General features: G+C 51.5%; 1 protein-coding gene across 2 annotated transcripts; it reads right to left on the minus strand.

Annotated features, from left to right (window-relative positions):
• Nucleotides 1–1,991: 1,991 nt before the first annotated feature.
• PCP4L1 (Purkinje cell protein 4 like 1) lies at nucleotides 1,992–26,164 on the minus strand. 2 transcript variants are annotated; one of them, XM_058700515.1, is made up of 4 exons: nucleotides 25,923–26,164; nucleotides 3,403–3,457; nucleotides 2,715–2,810; nucleotides 1,992–2,534 (listed from the first exon to the last, which is right to left on the minus strand). In XM_058700515.1, exons 1-4 carry the CDS (start codon nucleotides 25,929–25,931, stop codon nucleotides 2,440–2,442), a joined length of 255 nt encoding a protein of 84 aa, XP_058556498.1. In that variant the 5' UTR covers nucleotides 25,932–26,164; the 3' UTR covers nucleotides 1,992–2,439. The 2 variants fall into 2 exon arrangements, with proteins under 2 accessions (XP_058556498.1, XP_058556499.1); XM_058700516.1 differs by having other exon boundaries at nucleotides 1,992–2,810.
• Between the last annotated feature and the right edge of the window lie 748 nt (nucleotides 26,165–26,912).

A 26,912-nucleotide genomic window follows, 5' to 3' on the forward strand; every position in this document is an offset into this window, starting at 1 on the left:
CGGAGCAAGAAAGGCCAATCATCACGATCACGACCGTCGCGATCACCCACCAGCGTCACCACCCTCACACCGGGGGAAAAACAGAAGCCTGGAAGGAAGACGGAGGGCTGTGAACCCGGGCAAAAGGCTTACTTTTCGACCACCTGTGGACTGTGGGTCTAGGCCTTTGGAGACCCTGAGCCCGAGCTTCCCAAGTGGCCAGAAAAGAAAGGAACCTCCTGACCCCTCCCCTCTCCCCCCCCCCCCCCCCCCCGGGCCCTCAGGCAGCAGACGGGCTGGCTTTGGGGAGAGGTCAGGGAAGACGAGGAGGAGGCCAGCGGCTCACTGGACAGCGATTCAGGGAGGGCTGGGTCTCAGGGACCGGGAACAGCAGGGGCAAAGACGATGCCAGGAGCCACTGCCCCCCACAAAGGATCCCAGACATAAAGGGACCGCAGCAAGGGCAAGAGGGGCAGAAGTGGGCCGGGAGGGCGCCCCCCCCCCCAAAGAGGGCGGAGTAAGTTAAGAGAGGACAGTGGGAAGGCTGCCTTCATCCCAGGCAAGGTCAAGGAGAGGTCAAGAGTCCCACCCAGCAAGGACACCAAGTCCCCCAAAGTAGCTGGTCCCGGGAAGCTGGAGCCTTGTCCGTTTCGCTGCCGGAATTTCTCGCAAAACCTTCGCCTTCGAGTCTGGGCTTTGGGAACGTCCTCTGAAGGTTCCCCCTGCTCAGATCCCTGAACCTCTTGCACTTTGGGCAGGACTCCCCTCCCGGCTCTGTCACCGCTCCCTACACCCCTACACGGCCAAAAACGCGCCAAGAGGCATGTCCGGGAACGAGGTGCGGTAACTGAATTTGCTTTCTTCCTTGACTGTTTTCTGCCTGTCTCTTCTGTGAAGCCATTTATTTTCTTTTATTTATTTTGAGAGACAGAGCACACACAAGTGGGGGAGGGGCAGAGACAGAGAGCGAGAGGGGGAGAGAGAGAGAGGATCCCAAGCAGGCTCCTCACCACCAGCGGGGCTCGAAGTCACTAAACCATGAGATCATCACCTGAGCTGAAGTCGGCCGCTTAACCGACTGGGCCCCCCCCCCCCCCCACGGGCGCCCCAAGCTTCTGTATTCTGGACTCAAGAAAGGGGGGGGATGAATACTAAGTGAACAGGGTGTGTGAGATCGAGCCCTCCTGGCTTGACCTTCAGGCACGCAGCTTCTGGTTTCAGCGTGTAGAGGTTAATTCTCAGCAGTGCAAGCCCGCTTCAGCGCCATCCCTTTATTTAGTTCATGGTTTGGAATCGGCAGCGCGACAGCGGCGGTCTCTCCTGAGCCAGAGCCTTCCTCTCCGGCCCCTAAGTTAGACACACAGTGGGAAGGAGGGGGGATGTGGGAGGGACAGCAAGGGTAGGCCCCCCGGGGATGGGCAGCAAGGAAGGCCGGGCTTGTCCTCCCAGGGATAGACCCCAAGTGCGCTCTGAGCCGGAAGGCGACAGGGAGGGAGGCGAGCACCCTACAGGTGTGCACGGGGGCGGTGACAGCAGCAGAGAAAGAGCCGGTGTGGGCGGCGAATCAAGGTGAGGGCGAGGTCAGGTGGGGGAGGGGGGCTCAGTCTAATTGCTCAGGCAGCGTTGACTTCCTGTGCCACGGAGCGTAATCCTTGCACCTTCTCCATCACCAACGCCCACGCCCCCAGGCCAGCTCAGGCTCGCACTCAACATCCCCTCCAAGAAAAGACAGAAGTGGAGGTCGAATGACCCCACTGGAGGGTTTGTGTTTTTCTTTAATCATCATCGAACATGCTAAAATCACACAGAGGGGCTATGTCACTTCCGCTCGGACTCCGCGGCGGGGTAGGTGGGGACTCCAGGGGTCACTTGGTTTGGCAGCCTTCAGGGATGGCCAGATGTGGGAGGTTAGAGGTAGGCAGGTTAGCAAAGTCCCGGAAATCCTTCATCTGGGTACACATCTACCAGCAGTAGCTGGGTTTCCAGAAGCCCCCCCCACCCCCCCACCCCCCCCCCCGCACACTCCTGTCCTCTCCAGATCGGCTCTAGTCCCGTCTCCCTGCCCTTGACCCTCGGAACCCGCTCTGCCTCTGCCTCTTATGGTCGCAGACTGGATGATGAAGGGTCCCTTCCTGGGAACTCCTCTACTCGGCATGCAATAACGTGGAAGGTGCTTGATTTCGGTCCTCCTGGGAGGGGGGGGGGCTCCAGTCCCCACTGTCACCCAGCTCCTAAGAGGGTGGGTGGATGCGGTGGCGCAGAAGGATGTGAGCGGCAAAACCCGTTACCTGAAGTGTGAATGTTGTAGCTGGCAGAACGGTGCTGGTGCCCCCCCGACCCCCGGCGCCCTGCCCTGAAGTCTTTCCCCTCCCTCCCACGCTGGCGGGGGCCCCTGTCTCAGCCTCAAAGCCTCTTGCCCCTCAACCTCACAGGCGAGGCACAGGTACCGACGAAGGAGGCTTATCCCGAGGAGAAACCGGCCCACCTCAGGCAGGTGGCTGCCAACTGGGTTCTCCATCTTCCCCATGTTCCTCGTGCTTCCACTGCGGCGATGGCTGGAGGGGGCGATCAGAGAAAATAATATCTAAGGGTCGAACTTGCCTCGACAAGAGGCGAGAGGGACACACAGGAGTGGGAACTGTGGAGGAGGGGAGAGAAGGGAGAGGGGGGGAGGGCAAGCCTGGTTATTCAGGGGCTAGGATCCTTTTTCCTTTTCTGGAATCTCCGGAACTTGCCCTGAATGGCAAGGGCGGCCTTCTCTGTTTCCGGTGCTGTCAGATCAATATCAATCTCCTCTTCCTCCTCAGCCTTCTTGGCACTGTTGGCCTTCCCTGCAGGGGGTTGAGAGACTCATAAATGGGTACACGGGCATTGCCCCCGCCCCTTTCTCCAGGCCCCCAAATGCAGCGGTTAGGGTCCACTTCCTGCTGGGCTCTGTGGGGTTCTCTTTGCTAGGACTAAGGACGCCCGGTAAGTCTCCTGCAAACTTGAGTCAGGGGACGGAGGCTGAGAGCTCTCTCTAGCTACTTAGGAGCTTTGCTGCTCTTAGACCAAGATGGCAAATGTCTTCTGTCACCACTCATTCCTAAACCCCGCGCTTCATATCCAGAGCATGTTCACTGTCCCCAGCTTGTTCTCAATTTCTGATTGACACAGTGGCCCGATTACCTGGCGAGTTTCTTCCTCCCACAGTGCCTGTTTCCAAGCACTCCCGAGCCAGTTTCTAAAATCAAAGAGGCAAGGCCGGTAGGTTTACTTCTGAGGAAAAAGTGGAAGGAGTTCTAACCGAGTGCTTTGTTTCACTTATCCACGTTCCTATTCCGACTACGTCTGACTCTGGGAGCTTCCAGACTTACAGCCGTACCCGTCTTCATGTCCGTGTATCTACCCGCTCCACAGATTGCCTCGCCCAACCCCACTCACCCTTTTCCTCTGGGCCAGGTGCCTGGTTGGCTGCTGGGGACGTTTTGGTATTAAGCTGGAAAAGACAAATCAGAATGTTAGATATTCACAGAAGCACTAAGGTGCCATCCCCTCGGACTCCTTACCAACACTTTGACGTCCTCCTACCAAGCACTTTCCCCTAGGCTTTTGAAGAAGCGGGTCTCGAGATCGGAGGGAGGGAGAAAAGTCGTCAAAACTCGTTCAGCAAGTATTTATTGGCGCTAGGGAAGTCGTAGAGGACAAAACAGACTAGCTCTGTGGTGCTCACGGGGTTTACATCCTAGTGCACAGATAGACCTACTATGCTAGTATGCTAGGTGGTCATAGGTGCTGTGTAGACAGAAGACAGGCAGAGGGGTAGTGAGGGCTGGGGTGGGAATGGAGAAAAAACAGGTGTGCGCAGAGTGGTCGGGAAAATCCTCTCTGAAAGTAGCATTTGAGCCAAGAGCGGAAGGAGATCAGGGACCCTCCAGTGGCTGTGGAGTGGAAGTGAGATGAGCCGTCAAGAGGAGGGAAGCAAGAGAAAGGGGGGGGGGTTGGAGACAAGATCAGAGATAAACTGGGGTGGGTCGACCATGGGGGCACTTGGGAGCTTTTTTTAAAATGTTTTATTTATTTATTTTGTGGGAGAGTGGGGGGAGGGGCAGACAGAGAGGGAGAGAGAGTCCCAAGCAGGCTCCACGCGGTCAGCCCAGAGCCCTTATGCGGGGTTCGATCCCACAAACCGGGAGATCATGGCCTGAGCCGAAATCAAGAGTCAGACGCTTAACTGACTGAGCCACCCAGGCACCCACGCCTTGGGAGCCTTCTTAAGGATTTTCACTTTTATAGGTGAGATGAGAAGGCACAAAGGGGCACGTGGGAGGAAGCAGGAAAACCCGGGGGAGGGGGGGGGGTGGTTCCTGCAGAAAATGAGGCAAGAGATAGGGGTAGCTTGGGTCAGGGTGGTGAGGAGTTCGATCCCGGGTGTATTTTCATGTTATGACCCAAGGGATCGGTTGATTGGATGAGTGGCCTTCTGAGAAAGGGGTCAAGGATGACTCCAGAGTGTGTGGCCTGAAGAAGTGAGGAAAATGGAGTTGTCATTTCCCACAGTGGAGAAGGTGGCAGGAGGAGCGGATTTTAGGAAGAGGGTCAGGAGCTTGTGTTTGGACAAGTCCAAGAGGTCTACTAATTACCCAAGTGGAGATTCTTCTATGAGCTGCTGGATGTCCAAGAGGAGGACCTGGCCCAGAGGTATAAATTGGGCAGTTGTTAAACACATGGGTGACATTTAAAGCCGTCAGGGGCGCCTGGGTGGCTCGGTCGCTTGAGCATCCGGCTTCAGCTCCGGTCATGATCTCGCAGTTCGTGGGCTCGAGCCCCGCGTCGGGCTCTGTGCCGACAGCTTAGAGCCTGGAGCCCGCTTCGAATTCCGTGTCTCCCTCTCTCTCTCTCCTTCAAAAATAAATAAAAACTTTAAAAAAATTTTTTTAAAGCTGTCAGACTGCATGAGAGCACCATCAGATAAAGAGAACACAGTCAAAGCCCGGGACATTCCAGTGATTTGAGATTTTAGAACTAAGGAACAATCAGCAAGGGAAATTGAGAAGAAGTCAGGTAGGAGAAAAGCCGAGAAATTATAGTAATTTAGAAGGCCTGTGAAGAAGCTATTTCACGCAGGAGAGAGTGATGAACCGTGTCCAATTCTGCAGGCCAGCCAAGTAAGATGAAGACAGGGGCTGACCTGGTGACCCTGACAGGAGGGTCACCGGGGAGGAAGGGAGCAGACGTCTGGTTATAGTGGGTTCGTGAAAGAAATGGAGGAGAGATTGAGGCGGCAAATGCAGAAGGCGTTGCAAAAAAATGGGGATGCGGGTGTGCGGTTTGAGGGGGATACGGCTCACGAGAAGATCTGCCCGAAGATGGCAGAAATGACAGAATGTTTGTGTTTTTATGAAAATAATCCAGTAGAGAAGGACGCACTACAGTATTGCAAGAGCCTCACTGCTGGAGAAGGAGAAAGGGGATGAGATCTGGTGCGTAAGTAGAGGCGGCCCTGAACAGGGGGTGAACTGGAGGGAAGGCAGAGCTTACGGGTCCAGAGGCAACACGTGGGAACATTTGCGAGGTCTCTTCTCATTGCTTCTGGGTTTTCTTTTTAAGTTTACTTATGTATTTATTGGAGAGAGAGAGAGAGAGAGAGAGAGAATCCCAAGCGGCTGATGGCTCACCTGACACGGGGCTCGATCTCACGAACTGCGAGATCATGACCTGAGCCAAAATCAAGAATCGGACACTTAACCAACCGAACCGTCCAGGTGCCTCTCATGGCGTCTGTTTTTGAAGCACAATAGGTAACATGGTCATCATCCAAGAGGAGGAGGGAAGGGGTACTGAAGGAAGGAAGCAGGGAAAGAAGGTATGAGATACTCATCCAGGGAAGCAGGAAAGTGACTGAAGTAGGAAACAGTAACAGCATTGCTGGGAAGCACTGGGGCCCCTCCTAAGGCCAAGGACATGAATTTGAAATAAGATTAGTCAGCGATACGTGTGCTCTTCTCTGGCCTTTCTGCCCAGATGGAGAGTTAAATTCAAAATAATAGTAGTTCCCCTTCCTCAGAACTATGTCACCGGGGGCTGCTTCATCTGGACATTCCTATCGCAAGGTACAATTCATCTTGAGACAGAGGCATGCCTGTGGGCTCCTGGGCACCCTTGGAGTCTGTGGGCTCATTTCCAAATCGAATACCTGATATTTCCCCAAATACAGGAACCGAGTGCTTTCACGAAGGTTCTGTCATCTCATCCGTAGGATAGCTCAGTGGAGTCTCCAGCATTATCCCTCATTTTAGCAAATGCAAACCTTTGCTGAATGACTGCCAGATGGAAGGGCTCTGCTTTAAGAGCGGATAGAAGGAACCCAGTGTATGACACGTAGACTATGCCATTTATACCCTATTTTGATGAATATTTATCAACCACTTACTGATGTTTGACTCTACGCCCTAATGGAGTATAGAAGAAACACAAGATTCATTTATTCAAGAAACGTATCACTGCCTAATACATGCCAAGCATCATTCTAGACACTGGGGATGAAGCGGTGAGCAAAATAAAGTTCTCGAACTCATTAAACACTTATGCCAGTTAGTGACATGTTCCAAGAAGGAAAATGAAGCGGCGTATCTAGGAAGGGCTCTCTGATGAGTGACATTTGAGCAGAAGTTTGAATGACATATAAAAACAAGCCATGTGAACGTGTGGGAGAGAAGCCTTCCAGGCGGATGAAACATCAGGTGGAAAGTCCCTGAGGCAGGTTTTGTGCCTTCTGTGTTCAAGGAAGAGTAAGAAAACCAGCATGGCTGATGCCGAGTGAATGAGGGAGAGTGTAGAAGAAATTAAGCTGGGTGGGGAGCCAGAATATGAATATCTCTGGACCAGAGCCAAGGCTTTGGTTTTTTTTTTGTTTTTTTTTTTTTGTTTTTTTTTTTTTTAGTTGATGGAAAGGCATTACAAAGTTCGGGGCACAGGGAACCATGGCCTGATATATTTTTAAAGAATCACTTTGCTGCTCAGAGAACAGACCCTAGAGAGGCAAGAGAGAAACCAGGGGAAAGAATTATGAGGACGATAAGCCAGTGAGTGGAGAAGCCAGATCATGGGGGTTTGGAATAGGGCTGGAGGTGATGAGAAGTATTCAGACTGGAGACAATTTTCATGGTAGGATCCATGGGACTTTTTGATGGATGTGTGTGTAACGATAGCTCTTTCAAAGAGCTCTGCTTTAAGAGCAGCAGAGAAATTTGGCGGAAGGTGGGGAAGAATGCGGAGTCGTGGGAGAGTGTTTCAGCAAGTGAGTTGAGAAGGAAAACTTGATGATGCAGAAGAGAGAGAGCATAGTCGCTAGAACAGTGCCTTGACCAGGCAAAAGGAAATGGACCTAGCACACAAGGAGAGGGGTTGGCCTCAGAGATATAGACAGTCCATCCATAATACAGGAATGAAGGCAACGAACATGGGTACGGAGGCAAGCGAGAGGGTACCTGTAATGGGACTGCGTGAAAGTTCTCTTCTGATTGCTTCTATTTCCTCGGTTAAAGAAGAAGCAAGCACAGTTGCCAGCTAAGAGCGAAGAAGGGCCACAAAGCAGTAAAGGTTTGAGGAGAAAGGAGGAGGAGTGACATAATCACATAAGAAAGTAAGAGAGCGAATAATGAGATGTGGTAGGGTCACCACGCAGCCCTAAGGGCCCACTTGAGGTTAATGGACACGGATTTGTTTTTTTTTAAATTTTTTTTGACGTTTATTTATTTTTGAGACAGAGAGAGACAGAGCATGAAGGGGGGAGGGGCAGAGAGAGAGGGAGACACAGAATCGGAAGCAGGCTCCAGGCTCCGAGCCATCAGCCCAGAGCCCGACGCGGGGCTCGAACTCACGGACCGCGAGATCGTGACCTGAGCCGAAGTCGGACGCTTAACCGACTGCGCCACCCAGGCGCCCCAATGGACACGGATTTAAAGTGAAACCAATTCAGATAGTGTCCCCAGCTCCCAGGCTGAGTGAAGAGCACCCAAACGGTATTTACTGAGAACTTCCTAGGTGCCAAACATGATCTCATTGGATCCTCTGAAATTTCTGAGGAGTCATCCCTATTTCATAGTTGAGGAAACAGGCTTAGAGAAGTTAAAGGTCTTGTCCAAGGTCAACCCACACTGCTAGGAAACAGTGGAACTGGCTTTGGGACCCAGAGTGGCAGACTCCACGTTCAACCACCAGGCTCTGCTGTTTCCACAGGATGGAATATCGTCACACACTGGCCCAAATATGCCATTATGCTAACAACGACCGAATCTGGGTGAAAAGCACATAGAGGCACACTGAACTGTTCTTTCAACTCTGATAATTTTTTCCAATAAAAAGTTAGGGGGAAATAAGAAAATCATAATTTGAAGTAAAACAAAAATTACTATGACATGTTTTAAAAGTAGGCTATAAATTGGTATGGTCCAATTTTTGTAAAAGATATAGACTGCTGGGGCGCCTGGGTGGCTCAGTCGGTTGAGCGTCCGACTTCGGCTCAGGTCATGATCTCACGGTCCGTGGGTTCGAGCCCCGCGCTGGGCTCTGTGCTGATGGCTCGGAGCCTAGAGCCTGCTTCACATTCCGTGTCTTCCTCTCTCTCTGTCCCCTCCCCCACTCACACTCTGTCTCTTTCTCAAAAATAAAACATTAAAAAAAATTTTTTTAAAGATATAGACTGTTTATCTATCTATCCATTTCAATTTACAAATCTGAAAGAAGGGCTCCCGGCTGCCTCAGTTGAAGGAGCATGCAACTCTTGATCTCAGGGTCAGGAGTTCAAACCCCACGATGGGTGTAGAGATTACTTAGAAATAAAATCTGAAAAAATTAAAAAATGATAATAGGGTGCCTGGGTGACTCAGTCAGTTATGTGTCTGACTCTTGATTTCGGCCCAGGTCATGATGCCAGGGTCGTGGGATTGAGCCCTGAATTAGATTCTGTGCTGGGTGTGGAACCTGCTTAAGATTGTCTCTCTCTCTCGGGGCGCCTGGGTGGCGCAGTCGGTTAAGCGTCCGACTTCAGCCAGGTCACGATCTCACGGTCCGTGAGTTCGAGCCCCGCGTCGGGCTCTGGGCTGATGGCTCGGAGCCTGGAGCCTGTTTCCGATTCTGTGTCTCCCTCTCTCTCTGCCCCTCCCCCGTTCATGCTCTGTCTCTCTCTGTCCCAAAAATAAATAAAAAATGTTGAAAAAAAAATTTTTTTAAAAATAAAAAAAGATTGTCTCTCTCTCTCTCCCTCTGCCCCTCTCCTATTTGTGTTCCCTCTCTCCACCTGGGGGGTTCAGTTGGTCAAGCATCCGACTTCGGCTCAGGTCATGATCTCACTGCTTATGAGCTCAAGCCCCGTGTTGGGCTGTGTGCTGACAGCTCGGAGCCTGGAGCCTGCTTCGGATTCTGTGTCTCCCTCTTTCTCTACCGCTCCCCCCACTCATGCCCTGTCTCTCTCTCTGTCTCTCTCTCTGTCTCTCTCAAAAGATGAATAAATCCTTAAAAAATTTTAATAATAATGAATAAAAATCATAAAAATCTGGAAGAACATTCACAAAAGTGTTCCTGAAACTCTACAGAATTCCTGCTGGTTCCCCTTTCATTTTGTTTTTAAGTTTATTTATTTATTTGAGAGAGAGAGAGCACAAGGAGGGGAGGGTCAGAGAGAGAGGGAGAGAGAATCCCAAGCAGGTTCAGTGCTGTCAACATGGAGGCAGACACAGGGCTCGAACCTGCAAACTGTGAGATCACGACCGGAACCGAAATCAAGAGCCTGACACTTAACTGGCTGAGCCCCCAGGCGCCCCTGTTTTGTTTTGTTTTGTTTTGTTTTTAAAGTAAGCTCCATGTCCAACACGGGGCTTGAACTCAACTCACGACCCTGAGGTCAAGAGTCATGTGTTCTACTGACTGAGCCAGCCAGGGACTCCTTGGCTAGTCCCCCTTTGACCAAAAGAAAGGGCCCCTGAAAAGAAACGTTGTTTCTGAGACTCTTGGGGGACCAGCCAGTCACTGCTTTCTTTCCCCATGATCTTCCTGTGGTCAAATTTATTTTTCATTTCCGTATCTTCTTGCACACGATCGATATAATGGCCCAGTAGTCGCCTACGTGACACGTTGCCCTCTGGTACGCCGTCATCACGAGCGGTTCGTCCACACTGCAAAAGCAGGGCGGGGACGGTAACAGGATAACAGTCAATAGTCCAGGCAAGAGGGTCATGGGTCAAGAGGCGAGTGCATGACCTCCTAGTTCAAATCCTACTTTCTCGATCGCCAGCAAATCCCCGGCTCTGATCCTTGCTTTAACTGTTATCCCTCTGACTCTAAGCCTGTTCCCTTAGAGTTCTCTCACCCTAGCGCCTCCCCCTTTGGAGGACAGTCAGGGCCCAATGTTGAACATCTCTCCTCAGATGGCTAGCTCTTCCTCTACTGTGCTTCTCATCTTGGCTACTCTTGAACTTCCTCTGAGCGGGAATAAGTGTGGGGACAGACCCACACCGGCCACCGCTTCCCCTGTGCCCTGCCCTGCCTGAGTCTCTCCGGAGATGACCGACCCTGGGACGCGGCCGTGGCTCAGCTGCTGTCTGGTCCCCCAGGGGTTTCCGGTGCGGCTTCAATTCATGAGGGGTCACCGGGGAGACCAGGAGAGGGTGCTTGCTCTAAGGAGGAGAAAGGCCCTATCACTCCCAACGCCCCCCTCGAACCTTCCGCTGAGAAGCAGAGTGCTGAGTCTCCCACCTCCTGGCCTCCTCCCTCGGCCCTTTCCAGCCAGTTCTCAAAACAGCCACTCTGAACCCTGGATTTCTCGACTTCACTTTTTGGGATTTGCTGAGGTTGGGGGGTGGGGGCAGTTAGATCGCAGGTTGTCATCTCCCACACTCCATACGGTACTCGGCCCTTTCCTGCTCCCTGGTCTCTGCCCCAACTCCCCTGTTTGTTCTCCAGAATCCCAGCAGTTTTCGATGAGTCAAGGTCCCCTGGTATATCACCTGCAGGCAGGCTGACTACCTGCATTTCAGATAAACCAGGGAGGCGTGGCGGGGAGGGGGAGGGGTCCACTCTGGGTGAACCAGAAACCACATGCTCTGTAAGAGTCCCTCTCCCAAGAACTCACATCTGCGAAGCCACAAGAGCTGTGACAGGTGAGCGTTTCTCAGCCTCTGCCCACCTCACATCCTGGCCAGGGATGCGCGACAAACTCTCGGGTGGTCTTCTCTTTCTTTCGATCCTGAGTTCTTCTGACCAGTAACGGCAATGAAATGGTTTAGCGAATCCTCTCCCTTACAGGACCCAGCAGGAGAACGAGGAGAAATCGAGGACCGCATCACGTCACCCTGCCTTACTGGTCATCACATATGTCATACCTACTCGGTGTCAGTCACCTTTCTACACACGTTATGAGCATGGACACGAGGGGTCTTATCACAGCCCTACCAGATGGCTATTGTTGCCCTTCTCATTTTACAGAGAAGGAAACTGAGGTCAAGAGAGTAACTTGCCTACGGTCACCCGGCTAAGAAGTAGCAAAGCCAGAACGTGGAGCCAGACGGTCTGACTCCAGAGTCCAGGCTTTCGAACACCACGCTGTGAACACCACTCTCCCGTCTCTAGCCAAGGAAGGACAGTGGGAGGGAAAATCCTAATCATTCCCACAGGCAGCCAGAGTCAAGGTCAGTCTCTCAATCCACGGGCCCCAGCACTTTCTTCACATACTCTCCACAGGGAACAGAGGGAACAGTATCATGTCCTCCCATCGTGGGGAAATCTTTATTTTTTTTTTTTTAAGTTTATTTATTTTGAGGCGGGGAGAGGCAGAGAGAGAGAATCCCAAGCAGGCTCTGCGCCGGCCAACACGGGGCTCGAACTCACGAAACGTGAGCTCGTGACCTGAGCTGAAATCAAGAGGTGGACGCCTAACCACTGAGCCACCCAGGCGCGTCCCCCCCCCAACCCCCCCACCCCCCCGCCTACTGTGGGGAAATCTTACTACACAACCTGCTCCCAGAGCGTGCGTACTGACTCAGATTCCGGCCCTGCCGGTTGACCTGACCACCCCGATTCTGGCTTTTATCTCAGCGTGTGCTCCGTGGGCCACCTGACACACAGCAGGCTGACCTCTGGGGGACAGCTATAACCCGACGTACGCTCTCTACTCGCGGTGACGCTGTGAAGCAGACGCTTCAGATGCCGCCGAGAATTCCACGTGCGGGGCCATCGCCCTGGTTTCCGCCTCGAAGGACTCCCCCGCCTACATTCAATCTGCGATTCTGTGTCTCCGGTGCGCTTAGAGCTGGGTTGGGCTCAGCCTCCGTGCCCACACCAGGACGAAATGTTTCTCACTTCTCAACACGCACCAGACGCTAATTAGCAACTGTGAGGCCATCAACTCTCGCCTTTCCCCAGAGGGTCCCACTTCTTTCCTTGCCTACCTCCCTGCACTCCTCTTCCCCTCACCTCTGGGCCTGACGTACTCCCAAGTTCCATTCTATCACGTTGGCGGTAGCTGCCAAGTTCCCCATGAGTATATTCTGGTTTCCTCTGCAGTTCAAAGTTGTGGGCCCTCCCTTCCCCTGGGGAAGGAGGAAAAGGAGAGGCCAGGCCTGTTAGCTTAGGGGTCTTGGGGCTCTGGGACCGCAGAGAGGATTCTGCCAAGGCAACAGCCTCCCTTTCCCAATGTGATACCTCCTCCCGGGGCATTCATTAGCATTCAGATGAATCCCGATTCTTCCATTTAGCTTCCTCCTTTCTCCTTCTCGGGAGTCTTTACGATTAACTCCCCTTACTCTCTTATATATAAAAAGTCTCCCTGTCTTTAAAAAAGGGGTAAAAAAGACTTCCTCGAGCTGAATTCTTTCTTCAACTACCATTAGAGGGAAAAGCAGCAGGTCTAGGACCATGCCTGGAGGAACCCCAATACTCAAAGGTTAGAGGGATCTTTTCAACAAATACAAATATTGCAAAAAAAAAAAAAAAAAACAAAACCCGAAAAACAAAAAAACCTCCATCTGTACCTTGCACTTCACACAAAAATTAACTCCAAGCGCACATAAAGCCTAAAACTGTAAGACTTCTAGAAGAGAATATAGGAAAAAAACCTTTCCAACCTTGGGATAGGCAAACATTTCTTAGATATACCACAGGTAAAATCCATAAGAGAAAAAAATTATAAATTGGACTTCATCAAAAGTAAGAACTGCTCTCTGAAGGGCGCCTGGGGGGCTCAGTGGGTTAAGCGTCTGACTTCAGCTCAGGTCATGATCTCACGGTTTGTGGATCCAAGTCCCCGGTCAGGCTCTGCGCTGACAGCTCAGAGCCTGGAGCCTGTTTCAGATTCTGTCTCCCTCTCTGTCTGCCCTTTGCCTGCTTGTGTTCTCTCTCTCTCTCTCTCTGTCTCTCAAAAATAAATAAATAAAACATTAAAACAAAAAAAGTAAGAACTGCTCTTAGAAAGACACTCCTAAGAGACTGAAGAGGCAAGCCACAGATTAGGAGAAAATGTCTGCAAATCACATGTCTGACAAACGCCTTATATCCCACATACATAAACAACTTTCAAATCTCGGTAACGTGAATGCAATTTGTAAACACGGGCAAGATATTTGGACGCTTTGCCAAAGAAGATACATGGGTGACAGATGAGCACAGGAGAGAAGATACATAACATCATTAGCCGTTTGGGGAATTCAAATTATAACCCCACCGAGGTACCATTACACGCCACTACTTTCGGTTCGAAAAAACCGAAAAAACGGTTTTGTCGTTTCGTTTGTTTGTTCTAACCACATGGCGTGCTAGCAAAGATCCAGAGTGCCTGGAACGCCGTCTACTGTTGCTGGGAATGCAAAAGGGTGCGGCCACTTGGTGGTTTCTCAGGCACCGTCACTGTTGACCCCAGCAATCCCCCTCCTATGGATTTTTCCCAGTGAGATGAAAACCCCTACACGTACACCTGGAAGTGAATGCCTGTAACAGCCCTACTTGTCATCACCAAAAACTGGAAGCAGCCCACATGTCCCTCACGTGGGGAAGGGATAAACGAAGCGTGGTCCGTCCGTGCACTGCGATACTACTCAGCAGTTAAAAGAAGGCATAAACCACTGATACAACGATATGCATGATGGATGAACCTCAAATTCATTAGGCTAGGGGGCGCCTGGCCGGCTCAGTCCATAGAGCATGTGACTACTGATCTCACGGTCTTGTGTTCAAGTTGGGTGTAGAGCTCACTTAAAAAAAAAAAAAAAAAAAAAGCGTTAGGCTAAGTGAAAGAAGCCAGTCCCAAAAATCTACGTATACATAGTATGATTCTAACGATATGACATTTCTTGTAAGGGCAAAACTATAGGGAACACAGAAAGATCATGTCAGTGGCGGCTGAGGTCACGGGAGGGGTGGTGACAAAGGCGAAGGAGGGATCTGGGGATGATGAAACTGACCCGTATCTTGATTGTGGTGGTGGTTTCATGACCACATGTGTTTGTCAAGATTCACAGACCTACACACTGATAAGGGTCCATTTTACTGCGTAGAAATTTTATGTAAATGTCTTCAGTGTGGAAAAGGGTTAAGGGGAGGTCAAGAAGCTAACGACTGAGAAGGAGCACTTAGAAAGGCAGGGTAGTCGGGGGCACCTGGGTGGCTCGCTTGGTTAAGCGTCTGACTTCGGCTCAGGTCATGATGTCACGGTTCGTGGGTTTGAGTCCCGTGTCGGGCTCTATGCTGACGGCTCAGAGCCTGGAGCTTGCCTCGGTTTCTGTCTCCCTCTCTCTCTGCCCCTCCCCTGCTCGCATTCTGTCTCTCTCTCTCTCTCTCAAAAATAAATAAACATTAAAAAAAAAAAAAAAGGCAGGGTAGTAAGACAGACTGGGGGGAGGGGGTGGGCCTAGGGCCTCTCACGGCTCCCCTCTTCACAGCAGGGCTCTCTGAACACTTACTGTCTCCGTCTCCTCGAGGAACCTTCCAGACTCTCCAACCCATTTCAACCCCTCCTCTGCCCCTCCTACTCCAGTGAAATGACTCTTCGGACAAGCAATGACTCTATGATACCAAGTCAATGCAAAGGTGCCAACTCCATTTGGCTTGACTTGAGGCATTCGACACGCAATCGTTTCGCCTTTCTCGACCCACATGCTTGCCCTGGCTCCTGGGACATCATGATTTTTCCTGGTTTTTCTCCTTCCTGGGCACTTCTGCCCAATGCTTAAGTATTGGAGACTCTCGAGGTTTGGAGCCAGACTCTCCTTCCGTTCTCTCTTCCTAGAGGATCATATCCATACCTCTGACTTCAGTCATCATTTATGTACCGTCCCGGAGAATGGGGGTTGGCAGACTACAGTCTCCCTGACGAATCTGATCTGTAGCCTATTTGTGTAAATAAAGTTTTATAGCCACACCGATCGTTTACATGTTGTCTATGGCTCCTTGGCTCTGCATCAGCAGAGTTGAGTAGTTGCAACAGAGACCATATGGTCCACAGGGCCAAATACATTTAGTATCTGGCCCATTACAGAAAAAGTTTGCCATAGAACTGCAACAGATCTTTCTGCAATGATAGAAATGTTTTGTTTTTATTTATTTTTTATTTTTTTTAAAGGTTATTCATTTTTCAGAGACAGAGAGACAGAGCGTGAGTGGGGAAGGGGCAGAGAGAGAGGGAGAGGGAGACACAGAATCGGAAGCAGGCTCCAGGCTCCGAGCTGTCAAGCACAGACGCGGGGCTCGAACCCACGGACGGTGAGATCGTGACCTGAGCTGAAGTCGGACGCTTAACCGACTGAGCCACCCGGGCGCCCCATGATAGAAATGTTTTAGATCTGTGCGGTCTGGTATACGGCATCCATGTGGCTGTTGAGTACTTATGTAATGTGGCCAGTGCAACCGAGGAATAAAATGTGTAACTTTATTTAATTCCTAAGTTAAGCGTTAGTTGTCAAGCATTGGTTAACTTCAATAAGTTAAAGAGCGACGTGTGCCTAGTGGCTGCCATTCTGAACAGCCATTCTGAACGGCCACTGCCGACTCCGATGGACATCTCTGTCCCAGAGCCCTCCTGTGGGTTTCAAAACACCTCCACCCGATGGCCTCCAGAAACCTCAAGCTCTATGCATCTCAAACCGGACTCATAATCCTACTTACCCAACCTTGTCTTCTGCAAATATTCTCTATCTCATCCAGTTGCACAAGCCAGAAACCCGGAAATTGTCCCCGACGACTGTCCTTCTTTCCGTCACACTGTGTGTTCCATTCAGTATGAACGCCTGTTAACTTCCTCTCCTAAGGATTTCTCACTCCCGTCACTTCTTTCCACCGCTACTGCCCTAACGCACTTGCTTCCTAGGTGGGCCAGTGCAATAGCCCAAGTGGTTACCGATGGTCTTAGGATGAAGAATAGAATCATTACTGTGGTCAAAAGGCCCCTATATTATGCAGCCTCTGATTGCCTCAGTAACCTCATCTCTGGAACATACCTTATGCCTTCCTACCTCAGGACCTTGGCACAGGATTCTCTTATCTTTACTCCCTTATCTAATTAATTCCTGCTTATCCTTCAGAGCTCCCCTCAAGGGGTCCTTCTTCCGGGAGGCTCTTCTTGGCTACCCAGACTTGGCCAGGGCCCTCATTATGTTTGTTGTTGTTGATTTATTTATTTTGAGAGCGAGAAAGAGAGAGAGAATCCCAAGCAGGCTCTGCACTGTGAACGTGGAGCCTGACGCGGGGCTCAAACCCACGAACCGTGAGATCACGACCTGAGCTGAAATCAAGAGTTGGATGCCTGCCTGAGCCCCCCAGGCACCCCTCACTGTTTTAATTAGCGCCGAGGATTTCCTCTTGGTAGCACTTAGCACTCGTGTAACTAAATCATAATTTTGTGGTCAAATATCGAATGTACATCCCCTCCATTTGGGTGTGAGTTCCTATGAGGTGGGGGCAGTGTCTACCTTAACTCACTACCGTACCCCCAGGGTCTAGCACAAGGCCTTTATGTACTCAGGATTTGTCGAATGAACGAAAGAGTTCCCACTGTGCTATTTGCCACCTCATCTAGATTTCTGAAATCAAATTTGTTTTCAGCTGGCTGAGGGCCTCCACTCTATAGCTAGTTCAGAGGCTGTTAAGAGTATCAGAAGCCAGGTCACTGCTCTTCGAGTCGGTACGTTGTGCCTGAAAAGGAGTTGAGGACAAAGGAGAACCTGTCCGGAAGCGTACCTCCTATCACCTGTACAACAGCTACCGTGCATTTGGCTACCCTTCCCCCACCCTTACCACCTACCAGATTCCACTGCCTCGAAAGCACAGTCCATATTTACCACTTATTTGCGTGTCACAGTAACTGCAACCTAGGCCTTGCACAGAAGAGGTACCCAACAGATATTTATGCGAACTAAAAAGTTCTCAAGCCTCAAATTCCCGGAAGGAGTGCTATGGCACATTAGGTGGAGCTAGACAGATCTGGTTTCATATCCCGGGTCTGCACTGATGATCTTCAAATCCCAGTTCTGGGGCGCCTGGGTGGTTTGGTCGGTTAAGGGTCTGACTTCGGCTCAGGTCATGATCTCATGGCTCCTGGGTTCAAGCCCCACGTTGGGCTCTGTGCTGACGGCTCGGAGCCTGGAGCCTGCCTCGGTTTCTGGGTCTCCCTCTCTCTCTGCCCCTCCCCTACCTGCTCGCTCACTCGCGCTCTCTCTGCAAAAAAAGAAAAAAAAAATCCCAGTTCTGCCATTCCTAGCTGTGTGACATTGGGTAAATCGCTTAGCCTTGCTGTGCTCAGACCTCTCACCTGCAGAAAAGAGACAGTATCTATTCTGAAGGGTGAAAAGAACTAGAGAAAATGTATGTAAAATGCCTAGCATGTATTAAAATAAATAGTATTTTGAGGTAATATAATCCTGGGTTAAATACAAGAATAGGTCAAGTTACTGGGGAATTGCCTGGTTAAAGTCCTGGAATCAAAGACTAAAGTTGCTACAGAGTTTATCTTCCCTAAGGAGACCTGAAGGCCGAAGACTATGCCAGGATTGGTCTAAGGGGACTTGAGGCTTATTCTCCAACCACAGGACCTTCATAACGGAGCTCTTTTTACTCTAAACCAATGCTGGAAATCACAACCTCCATCTTCCCAATGTTTGTCCCCAGAAATGCTGACGATGGCTCTAAACTCTGATAAAGGGCCCAACAATAGTCTGCGTGGACAGAAACCGTATTCCGTGCAGCAGCCGCCCAGGTCTGCAGTTCTGGAGACTCCTGGAGCCACTCCCGGGTACACAGGAAGGGGGTCCTATACGGCACCTCCGTAAGTGTTCACGTTTCATTTCAAATTTTTTTTTAACATTTGTTTATTTTTGAGAGAAAGAGACAGAGCATTAGCAGGGTGGGGGCGGAGAGAGAGGGAGACCCAGAATCCGAAGCAGGCTCCAGGCTCCGAGCTTGTCAGCACAGAGCCCGACGCGGGGCTCGAACTCACAAACCGGGGGATCATGACCTGAGCCGAAAAGCTGGATGCTTAACCGTTTAACCGACCGAGCCACCCAGGTGCCCCTGTTCACGTTTCATTTCAAAGAACTCTAGGGGCGCCTGGGTGGCTCAGTCAGTTAAGCATCAGTCTCTTGATTTGGGCTCAGGACATGATCTTCTAGTTCGTGGGTTTGAGCCCCGTGTTGGGCTCTGCACTGACAGTGCGGAGCCTGCTTGGGATTCTCTCTCTCTCTCTCTCTCTCTCTCTCTCTCTCCCTCTCTCCGCCCCTACCCTGCTTATATGTGCACGCACACACTCCCTCTCTCAAAAATAAATAAATACACTTAAAAAAAAAAAACACCTCTAAGACACAGACACGCATTTTATTTTTTGAATCCAAACGATGATTGTGCAAATCTGTTCATTGCAAATCTGCTCAATCAGAAGGATGGCTTGTTAGCATTGTCTTGGCAAAACGCCTGAGAACAGTCAAACTGGTGGTGACTTAAGTGCCGTTTCCCTCCTGCCACCACCGGGGAATAGGTACCTTATCACTTTAGGCCTGACTCCCTCTGCCTCCTTCAAGGGCTGCGTTTCTTCCTTTCTTTGTCTTCTTCATCTGTAATGGTGTTGCCACGGCAACCACTGTCACCAGAATAGGCAAGACAGTGTCACCCCCTCTGCTCCAAGCAGCAAGTTAGAGCCAACCTTGGAGAAGGTAAACTACCCAGATTTCCCCGCACTCCTCTTCCCACTGGGCTCTTGAAAGAGGTTGTTCGGGGCGGCAACAGAAGGAACAAAGGAGGACCTCACCATACCTGGGTTTGCATGATCCGGCTGGGATGCTTTGCACATGAAAACACATCATCTACACATTCTCGTGCTGCTGGAATCGCAGAGTTCAGATGAAGAAGCACAGGGACTCAGCGTCCCGCCCTACAGCCCAGGGCAGGAAACCTCAAAAGGGCCTGAAACAGGAGTCCCCAAAAGACCCCAACCCCTTCCTTGGTTTGGTATAGACATAAATCCCCAGCTCCGTAAGCTCCCCGCCTGCGTTAGAGGTGCAGAAAGGGACGGGAGACAGGAGTTCGTGCAGCTGCTTCCAAGTGGTGACAAAGAGGGTCCCCAGGGACCCTTGCACCCCTGCTGACGTATCTTCCCCCAATGCTAGATGAAGGTCGCTGCCGAAGGACTTCAGAGAGGCCCGTGGGATGTCCGGGTGCCTCTGCGAGACCCCAGCCTGCTGTTGGGAGCACTGCTGGAACCGGTTCAATTCCTTCAGTGCAGCAACCAGCTGCAGTCTTCAAACAGCCTCTGAAAGACTCGTTCAAGGTCACCCTCAAGATAACAACAGAAGGAGAACTGGGAATTCTTACTTCAGGTCCTACACACACACATTCTTCTCCTCATATAAGGAATGTGAGCCAAATATCCTGGAACCCAGATGCCTCTTAAAACAGGAACTGGACCTGAGCGGTCGAAGCTCCCGAGCCCCCCCTCCCCTCCCACCCCCCGCTCTGCCCCCGGCCCCTCAGACACCCCAGCCCTGGTGCCTGGAATAGCATACCCCCCACCGGAGCCAGAGGCAGAACTCCTCGGGCCAGGCTAGCTCATGGCATGCGGTGAGTCAACAGCCCCGCCGTCCCCCCAGCATGGGCTGCCACAGTTTAATGAGCGGTTCTTTGCGGTGCCCTAGCACACAGCTTGGAGCTGTGCCTTCTACCCCACACTGAGGGTAGGAGTGGGGGAGAGCGAGCAGCGCCAGGCATCATTTATTACTATAATCTTCAATGTGCATCCCACCCATGGCGTTAATGTCCCAAAATAAACGTATTAATCCCCCCACAGCCTACAAAGCAAACACTCAGCTGGAGGGCTTTGTGTGGGAGGGAGGCAGCACCAAGGACAACAGAGTGGGAAATGGCACCTCTTTCCCTGGGGTGTGGGGGGGGGGGGGCGCTGCTGGGAAACCCAGGTGGGCATGCCTTCAGGAGTCAGCCTAGAACGAAGCAATAACGAGGCTTCAGGGAGGAGAATGTGACAAGGTCCAGGATTTGGGGCACCTGCTCATGGGCACCCGCAGGGATGCAGAGCTCTTGGAAAAAGTGGTTTGGGATCTGCTTCCGACTTGGCTTACTCCCTCAGGTAAAACAATTCTGGGGCAAGTCAAGGCATTTTGAGCAGCCGGTCTGGAGCATGGATTTAGAAAAGCACGCGCTTCGGATCCTGGAATCCTAGTAGGCTGCTAACACTTACTTTGCAGGTCTAACACATTCTTCTTTCCCCCTTCGTAGACTTTTCCTCCCAAAGCCTTTGTACTACTCTTCTTGGAAGTCAAGTGGCCCAAATGAAAGGGCCCTTGTTTGGTTAGCAGGCACACCAATTTTATTGCGAGATCTTTTGTCCTGCACTGGGCCCTCCAAGTCGAAACTTCACCGGACGTCAGAGAACTGCTCTCGTTTCTTTCTTTTCCGACAGAAAACCGCTCCTTCTGGCCCTTGATGCTCTGCAGTTCCGGGGATCGATGATGGACACCGGAAACTAAGAACCCAGGAAAAGGGGGCCTCCAGGTTTCCCCTCACCGTCTCTCCTGTTAGCTTGCCTGAGCCACTTGAGCACATTCACTGCACCCATTTTCAGGGCGACTGCACATCCTGCATTAGGGACAGTAGTTGCCCTGCCTAGTATCCTACCAAAATGTACCCTGTCGATAAATATTATCTCCCGTGGATCTCTCGTCTCCCTCTACCCTCCTGCTCAGCAGGTATTAAATCACATTGCTTAGATTTCCTGTAGAAAGTACTTGGGACCTATTCCTTAAAGGTTGCATATAAATCACGGCATTCTATGCTCGCTGGGGTAACATATTAAAGGGCTCACATGGAAAGTTCTTTTGGAATGAGCAGTCTGTGCCCTAGTCTTCGTTGTAGTGTTGTGTACACTTAGCTCAGCTTTGGGCCTCAGTTTCCTCATTTCTAAGATAGGAAGATGGGATCAGATGATCTTTAGGGCTTCTTAACATATCTAAAATCATATCACTAAAACGTTTGGACAGGGACGCCTGGGTGGCTCAGTCGGGTAAGCCTCTGACTGTTGACCTCAGCTCAGGTCTTGCTCTCAGGGTTGTGAGTTCAAGTGCTGGGCTCCACACTGGGCATGAAGCCTAGTTACAAAAATGTTTTTTAAATAATAAAATGTTTGGTTATTTGAGATTTTCTTGGTGAAAGATATATCTGTATTTCTATCTTGAAGAATTTTTGCAAACCAAGCTTCTTTCTTTCTTTCTTTCTTCCTTCCTTTCTCTTTCTTTCTTTCTTTCTTTCTTTCTTTCTTTCTTTCTTTCTTTCTTTCTTCCTTCCTTCCTTCCTTCCTTCCTTCCTTCCTTCCTTCCTTCCGTTCGTTCATTTATTTTGAGAGAGAATCCCAAGCAAGTTCTGTGCGGTCAGTGTGGAGCCCAACACAGGGCTTGAACGCACAAACTGTGAGATCATGACCTGAGCCAAAATCAAGAGTCAGCCACTCAACCAACCAAGCCACCCGCGCACCCCAAATTTTTTTCCATGAGAAAAGAAACTCATGAAGGGCAATTTGGGACTACAGAGAAACAGGAAACAGGGAGAGGCATTCATAGAACCACTGCTCTGAGAGGACAATTACTCACCTGACCCTTCTTCCTCTTCTTCCCCTTCAACCCTATCTCCATCACTTGCATTCCTGAAGACCCTCCACAGACCGCCAGGAAAGATGCTTCCGGTTTGCATATTTCAACTCCAGCCACATTGCCTATGGGCGCCTGCCCTTATAGAGCCGCGACATTTGACGACGCAACAGACCACAGCTGCAGCTTAGGAAACACGGTCGTCCCAATTCCTGGCTAGGAGATAACAGTCATCCACTTTTACCAGCGAGAGGCTCCCACTCAAGCAGCTAAAGCCAACGACCTGGATGGGTGACTGAGAAAGCAAGTTCTGGAACCAAGTCCTGATTTCCCTCGCTTTGGAAGACAGATTATTTCCAGAGGTGGAGGGCATTCCAGTATTAAGTAGCTAGCCCTTCTGTTTTATATGTCCAACAGAACCGTAATAATTATAATAAAATACCGAAGAGACAGGGAAACTTGGATTTCCTCCAAGTCCCTTCCAGGTTCCCTAACAACTGGCTCACAGAAGACAACAGAATGGTATAGGCCTGCCCAAGCTTCCGTTGTGAGGAAGGTTGCAGACTCTGACAGATATGCGCACGGACGAGAACGTGATCTCCCAAATGCGATATCCCATTGCCAGTACCTAAGACGAGAGCCAGCAGGAGGATAAAGGAGGGAGTACCAGTTCTGAGCTCTCTCCTAGTGAGGTTTAACGGATTTTTGGCCCCTGCCAGCCAAAACACAAGACAGACATTGTGAGCACAGTTCCCAGGCATCCACGACCCCCGTTTCAACAGAATGACGGCCAGACCAAGGGATCGCACCAGCTGCGCTCCTCACAGTTGAAAAATGCGACAGGATCACAGGAGAACTTGCATCTGTGCTATAAGCAGCCGGCTACACCGTAGGAGTGTCACGAGGGGTTATGGGACAGAGCCCCCAGGGACAGCGTGCATCTCCCATTCCCATCCTTTGTTGAAACCAGCGAAAAGTTATGAAACGATAAGAGATAGACCGTGATTCACAGCAATCAAGTCCTGCCTGCAGCTGTGAATACAGCAAGCTGGAGCTGAGTCCCCTGCAGCTCCCCTGTGCATGGATACACACACACACACACACACACACACACACACACACACACACACGTGTACGTTTACGGGGAAATGCTCTGCTGCAGTACTGAGGGACAGCAAACAGCCATGGAGGCAAAGAGGAGCTGGAGATCATCCCCAGCAGCCCCACCGGAACCCCTGCTCCTTGGTTGTACTACGTCTGAAGACTGCTCTCCGGTTTTGGTTCTTCAGTTGAAATGGGAATCTCGTAAGGAGATCCCAAATCCTCTCGTTTCAGGCAGTTTCTCTGAAGCAAGAAAATAAACAGGTGGTGTGTTTGGGGGGGGGTGAAGCTTATATAAGATTTAGGGTGCACGGGGCTTTCCTGGGCAGCCCGAGGTGGAGAGCCTTGGGGCTGCCCAGGGAGAGGTGGAGAGGTTTGGCGTCTCCCTGGAGCTCCAGAGCCCTGGGCAATACTTCCGCTTTTTATCGTGGGTTGTTTTTTTTTTTTTTTTTTTTTTCTTCCTACCAGAGGAAGAAAACAGGCCGGGTCTTGGCCTCTCAGGGAGCAGAGACCCCTTGGGGATCTGGTTCAGAAAGAGCTAGTCTCTGCGTAGACCCAGGTGGCTGCTTCTGGATTTTATAAATACTCATCCCTGAAGCCAGGCTCAGCTCCATATTAGAAGGCAGCCTTGAGAACTAAATTGCTAGTTAGAACCAGTTCACTCTGACGGCCTGGGCACCCCTGCGCACGCAGACAGCTAGTCCCCATCCGAGGATCCTACAGTCATCATTCTACCGAGCGAGCTCCTGAGTGAGGCTAGCCAAGTTCCGCCATGAAGTCAAGGCTTGACTTTCCCCTCACACACCAAACGGTCTTCCTGGTCACCGAAACAGCTTCATCCCTCCACCAAATGCCACCCTAAATGCCAGCCCCTGTAGCGTGCCCTACAGAGAGTCTGCGCACTTCCCCCCCTCCCCCCCCCAAAGCACAGGCTAACCACACATATTCACGCTGGCATAGCCTTCAGGTCACAATCTCCCAGGGGACGGCTTGAATTGCAACTTTCAGATTTAGAAACACTAGAGGGGGCCTTGAACTCCAGAGCTCACTGAAAAGAGGGCAAAGGAAACCTCTCTTCTCATATCAGGGCTGCTCACATTAGAAGCAAGAGGAAAGGGGACGCCTGGGTGGCTCAGTCGGTTAAGCATCTGACTTTGGCTCAGGTCGTGATGTCACGGTTCATGGGTTCGAGTCCCGTGCTGACAGCTCAGAGCCTGGAGCCTGCTTTGGATTCTGCGTCTCTATTCGCTCTCTGCCCCTCCCCTGCTTGCTTGTGCGCTCTCACTCAAAAATAACTATTTTTTTTAATGTTAAAAAAAAGAAAGAAAGAAGTGGAAAGAAGATTGAACCATTTTTCTTTCCTTCTCTTTCTGAAAGGCTGCCCTGGTCACAGTCACAACTAGGTGAGGGACTTGAAGCCACTTTGGTTCGTCTGCAGCCCCCAGACTAGCTGAATTTTCCAGGATAAACTCAGTGGACATAGCAACCAACACAACACAGCCGTGGGCACTAATTGGTTCCCTGGACGACAACTCTTAGTAGAGCTCCTACTAGAGATAAAGATCTAAATTGAGACCTAGGTTCCAGGGTCCTGTCCCCTCACTAACCTGGTATTCTTGAGAATTCTCGCGCTCATTTTCTGTAATATTCCAAAACAGAAACGGGGAGACAGTAACGATAGATAGCTAATGTGGATTGAGTACCTCCTCTGTGCCACTGTTCTAAGTCTTTTGCATATTATTATCTCATTTAATCACTTGAACGATCCGTATTACCCCAATTTTACAGATCAAACAACGAAGCAGAGAAAGATCTAGTAACCTGCCTAAGACCACATAGCTAGGAAGTCGTAGGGCTGGGCCCTGGCACGTGGCTGAGACGCCGGATTTATCACAAGATCCTGGGTACTAGGAAAGGGGGGTGCAGAGGGCAAGCTTGCGGTGCTACTTAGCCCATACTGACTTCACTTGGGAAGGGAGATCCTGGTTTTTGGATCCTCCAAATGCATTCAAACAATGGGAGAGGTCTTTCCAAGTCTCTGCTTTGACCCCCACCTAGGGACAGTGTCCTTGGAAAAGAGAAAATCCCAGTTGATGGACTGGCTCTGTCTCAGATGGATGCCACGGAGCCAGCCAGAAAGACCTAGGCTGTAACAAACACTGCAGAGGGAGACCTCTCCGGAAGGGGACGTGGCTCCGAGTGGACGTGCCCCCACAACAGGGGCTTCTGAATAGCAGCACCGGTCCCTCCAATGGTTGGCTCCCGTCTGAATGGGGGGGGGGGGGGGGATGCCACCTTCCCCAAAGGGGGGAGGTGACGCCCACAGGGGGCGAGGGCTGGGGTTGTGGCTGAATGCTACCTAAGGAGCGAGTGCAGCACAGCCTGGAGAAGGAGGGTACAGGCGAGCCTTTCTCTCCGAAGTCCGGGGAGTGCAGGGAAGCCCGACTGGCCTCGCAGCGCTAAGACAGATGCAGAGAGCGGTATCCCGAGGAGGCGACTTATCACCTGAGACCGCAGTCCCCCCCCCCCCCCGCCCCCCTCCGCCAAAGCTCCATCCAACGCGCCGGGCTGAAAGCCTCCGTCTTGCAGTCGCTTCCCAGCGCCCGGGGCGGGAGCTTCCCCGGAGGGGCCGTGGGGCGCCCCCGGAGGGCTCGGGGACTCGGGGCTGCCGCGCCCTCCCTCGCTCCCGGGTTCCCGCGCCGCGGCCTCCCCGCCGCAGGCTCGCCCGGAGCTCACCTCGCTCATCGCGGCGGCCGGACGGGGCGCGGCACGTGCAGCAGAGGCGAGGGGCCCTCGGGGCTGCGCCGGCGACGGCCGCGGGTGGCGGGGCTCGGAGGCGGGAGCCCCGGCCGACGAGCGGAGCAGAGGCTGGTGCGGGGAGCGGGGGGGGGGCGCTGCTCCGGAACCCGCACCCCGGCTCTCGGCGACCGGCTCCCTGCCGCCCGGTCCCCTCCCGACCCCGTCCTGTCGGAGCCGCTCCGCGCGCCTCCGCCGGGCGCTCCTTTTATAGTCGGCGCCGCACCCGCCTCCGGCCCGACCAATAGGAGCGCCTCCTGCCGCAGAGTGACGGCGCGGCGCATCCAATGGTGGCGGGCCCAGCGGTCTGCTGCATTTCCAAACTAGGGTAAGAAGGTCCGAGAGCGGGAAGGAGGGGGAGACCGTCGGGGGAAGAGAGCGCGGAAAGTGAAGTCGCGGGAGCAAAGAAGGAGGGAGAGGAGGGAGTGGTACACGAGGGAGGGGAGGGGGGAGAGGGAAGGAAGGAGTGCGGGAGTTCGAGACAGCGGAGAAAGAACTGGAAGGAAATCAAGAGGGTATCCGAATGAAAGGGGTAAAGCCAAGAGTTGTTGCAGATTAAGATTTAGTCGTAGGACGGCAGTCTGATTAAGAAAAGGGAACAAAGGAGGAAGAGAGGGAGAGATAGAGAGGAGGGAGGAGAGACTCAGAGACAGAAGCAAGTGGACCGGATTCCATGGCAAAGAGCTGGGAAATTGTGAAAGTGCCTGTTTGAGAATATTCTAGATCTTAGGAGTAGAAAGACAGTTTACGATTCACCTGTCTTACCTCCCATATAATGCAAAAAAAAAAAAAAAAAAAAAAAAAAAAAGGTCCCTTAAGCATCCACTTGAATAGGTAATGAGCTCCCCAGCAGAGTGAATTTACAACTGCTTATTCATTCAGTCTCAGTCTGACGATGTGCCCTCCACTGTATCAGGCATGATGCTGAGA

This window comes from Neofelis nebulosa, chromosome 15, assembly GCF_028018385.1.
Source record: "Neofelis nebulosa isolate mNeoNeb1 chromosome 15, mNeoNeb1.pri, whole genome shotgun sequence".
In the NCBI taxonomy this organism is placed as follows: Eukaryota; Metazoa; Chordata; class Mammalia; order Carnivora; family Felidae; genus Neofelis; species Neofelis nebulosa.